Genomic DNA, 3,404 nt, shown 5'->3' with positions numbered 1-3,404 from the left:
CAAAGGTACACTACTGACGATGCGCTCCCCAAATTTCACCACGCTCACTGTTCATTAACTCTTGGAAGTGCTTGCACAAAGGATAGTAACATCTCATTCTGTGTTCTTGGAATCTAAGGAACACATGCCTAAACTTTAAAACTCTGAAAACTGGAGGTAGGCCTACCACAGTATACGCTCTGTACAATATAACCACTCCTGTTTCCATACCTGTCACCCAAGTATGTTTATAATCTCTACACATTAGGTGTTCTATACTCAAGGTGCTTAACATGTCTTTAACAATAATAATACATTTTATTTGACAGATGCCTTTCAGGACACTCGAGGATACCATCCTTTAGCAGTACATAAAATCAAATACATCAATCAATAGTGTAATTTAAAGTAATACGGTTTAACACTCGTTAACACTTACACTGACTAATACATGTCTTACAAGAGTAAAGATGCTACAATAACTAAGGTCTGGACGTTAACTTGAACACTTTGTAAAAAAAATTGACATTTGTTCTATTGTTACTCCTATCAAATGTGTACATCTCAATTGGCTTTTTTCAATGAGATGAACTCTGGATTGTCATACATTTATTTTTAAACATCTTTACACCGTCTGTTCAGTGAATGTTGCTTGTTTAGACTAATGTTGATTCGAGCCCGGTGATGTGTTTTGAATGTAGAGAGAACATACTTTTGCTTTCTACAAACATAGCAATACCTCTGTACACATTTAAATGACAATTTACTGGCAAGTACTGTTGTTGCAAAGACTTCAGTAATAATAAATCATTCAATCAAATATAATCATGATCTGGAATACTGAATACTTGTCAAATAGTCTCTAACAGTTAATAGTCTGAGTGGATGTTGGAGGCATACAATACAGTGGAATAGTTGTACATCATTACTGACATTATGGAAAAGTAGGCTTTCCATTTTACATTTCTCTAAGGCCTATAGTTTCAAAATTGATTGCTGTGCTTCGGAGCGCTAAAAGCATCTAGAGCTGATAAATCCTATCAGAAAGTAGATTAGTTTAATCTCCATGGACTAATTATATATGATGTAACACAAAAACTGATACACATACCATATCCCATTTAGATCTAGTTTTATTTAGGCTTCCAATTCATGATGGATGAAATGATGTGTCAAGAATACAATTCACTCATTTCTTTTCATCAAGAGTTTTAGATTAAATATATTTCCTGTATTGTAAATGGGGTGTGGTTTCTTCATTTAGTAACCTTGTTTCCTAGACTGCTTTGTGGTAGAGTCACAAAGTAGCAAACAAGAGCTAATGTCATCACCAATGCCATCATAGTCTATTTTACAGCACTGAAAAGGATGGACGATTGGCTGTGTCAGTGTCTTTCTGGCCAGGTTAAGTCTATTTATCTAATTGATGACAGACGGATTGTAACCCTGTGTTTGACCTTGTGACTGACTTCTGACTCTCTCTGTGTTCATGGTGCCTGTGTTGACAGTCCGCAGGGATGAACTGGTCAGCACTAGAGAGCCTCCTTAGCAGGGTCAACAAGTACTCCACAGTGTTCGGCCGTGTGTGGCTGTCCATGGTATTTGTGTTTCGTGTCATGGTGTTCGTGGTGGCCGCCCAGCCCGTGTGGGGAGACGAGAACAAGGACTTTGTGTGCAATACCAGGCAGCCCGGCTGCACCAACGTCTGCTACGACAGCATCTTCCCCATCTCACACATCCGCCTGTGGGCCCTACAGCTCATTTTCGTCACCTGTCCCTCTCTCATGGTGGTGGTGCACGTCAAGTACCGCGAGGGGAAGGATTCAAAGTATACTGCCCAACACCAGGGCTCTCACCTGTACGCCAACCCAGGGAAGAAACGTGGAGGCCTGTGGTGGACCTACCTGGTCAGCCTGATCTTCAAGGCTGGGTTTGATGTAGCCTTCCTCTACATTCTCTACTATATCTACCACGGGTATGACATGCCACGTCTCTCCAAGTGTGCCCTGGAGCCTTGCCCCAACACAGTGGACTGCTACATCTCCAGGCCCATGGAGAAGAAGATCTTCACCATCTTTATGGTGGTCTCCTCAGTACTCTGCGTCTTCATGTGCATACTCGAGATGTTCTATCTGGTGGGCATGCGCTTAACAGAAGATGCTCAAAGTATGGCAGGCCAACGAGAGACTGCTCTTTGCTGAGCGCCATAAGGTCACGAACATTGCTCTGCCGAGGTCATCGTACATCAGGGTAGATCCAACTATTGGGAGCCAGCAGAACATCAACAGACAGAAGAAGGCAGAGGAGGCTGCTGCCACAGGCCTGTAGTCCTGATCTGTATGATTTTGGTGCATATTGGGACTGTGCAAGAATCATGAAGAACAGAAGGACCTTACACAGGAATAAGAAGCTTTATAAATGGACTCCTACATGTACAGATAACTGTGGTGTGTGTCTGCTTGTGGTTCATTGTGTTTTTTGTTTACTTTTGTTTGTTTACTTCTGTTGCCGTTTGTTTACATAGCTTACAATTGTTCATCTATTTTTTATGTTTCAGCACTGTAGCACTAATTATTTAGTACTTACATGATATTATGTCTTATTCATATTTTTTGTTTTAGCCACTTCCTTGACTTGAAGAGTATTTCAAATCCCCAACCTAGTGAAGATAGAATTATATTACAGAACATCAACGTACATGTTAAATAGCTTTCCCAATATTTAACATCCAGAGATTTAAGGGTTTATAGTAAAATGGCAAAATCAAATACAGACTTTTTGCACAGTAATGTTTTATAAATGTTTAATATTCAAGAACCGTGTGAATTTTTGTATTTTCTTTAAATTCTTTACAGATCACTTATCGATCTTGTATTTCGGCAAGTAAAAGTCTGTATACGTGAAATAAATTATTGTATTTTTAAAGATTGAACATATACATTTTAAGGCACTGTCCAGAACCTTTATGTAGAGTGCTAGGATTTGATTTGGGACCAGGCATTAGTAGTAGGCTAGGTCAGGTCTAGTCCCCAATGAAAATCACAGTATAGAATATCAGAATATTAATATTCAATTGAATATTTATTATGCTCATGACTCAGAGTCCGATGGCCATAACAAAAGCCACGACTCCTACTCTGTTATTCTGAAATGTGCAACGCTCACCTCACTCAGTCAGAACACTATTTAAATCACTTCTAACTCTTCAACCAAACAGTATTTGCATTGCCACCACAAACAACTCACGACTAATTTTCTTACTGCACGCGAACATGATTCAAAGACAACAACCTTTATACAATTCACAAAGCTACCACAATTTATACACATTCAAAGGTTGCAACAACAATCGTTAGAAATATAAATTCAAAAGCTCTACTTTTTCTGAACCCGTCTTTTTACTCTCTCTCTCTTTCTCTCTTGCA

General features: G+C 39.3%; 1 protein-coding gene across 1 annotated transcript; it reads left to right on the top strand.

Annotated features, from left to right (window-relative positions):
* LOC112244966 (gap junction beta-4 protein) lies at window positions 1-2,898 on the top strand. Its single transcript, XM_024412872.2, is given in 3 exon segments — window positions 1-156; window positions 1,488-2,129; window positions 2,131-2,898. Coding segments are annotated over 2 exon segments (810 nt in total). The 5' UTR covers window positions 1-156; window positions 1,488-1,496; the 3' UTR covers window positions 2,308-2,898.
* Window positions 2,899-3,404: the final 506 nt, after the last annotated feature.

This window comes from Oncorhynchus tshawytscha, linkage group LG11, assembly GCF_018296145.1.
Source record: "Oncorhynchus tshawytscha isolate Ot180627B linkage group LG11, Otsh_v2.0, whole genome shotgun sequence".
Taxonomy (NCBI): domain Eukaryota; kingdom Metazoa; phylum Chordata; class Actinopteri; order Salmoniformes; family Salmonidae; genus Oncorhynchus; species Oncorhynchus tshawytscha.
This window is presented reverse-complemented; position numbering and strand designations above follow the sequence as displayed.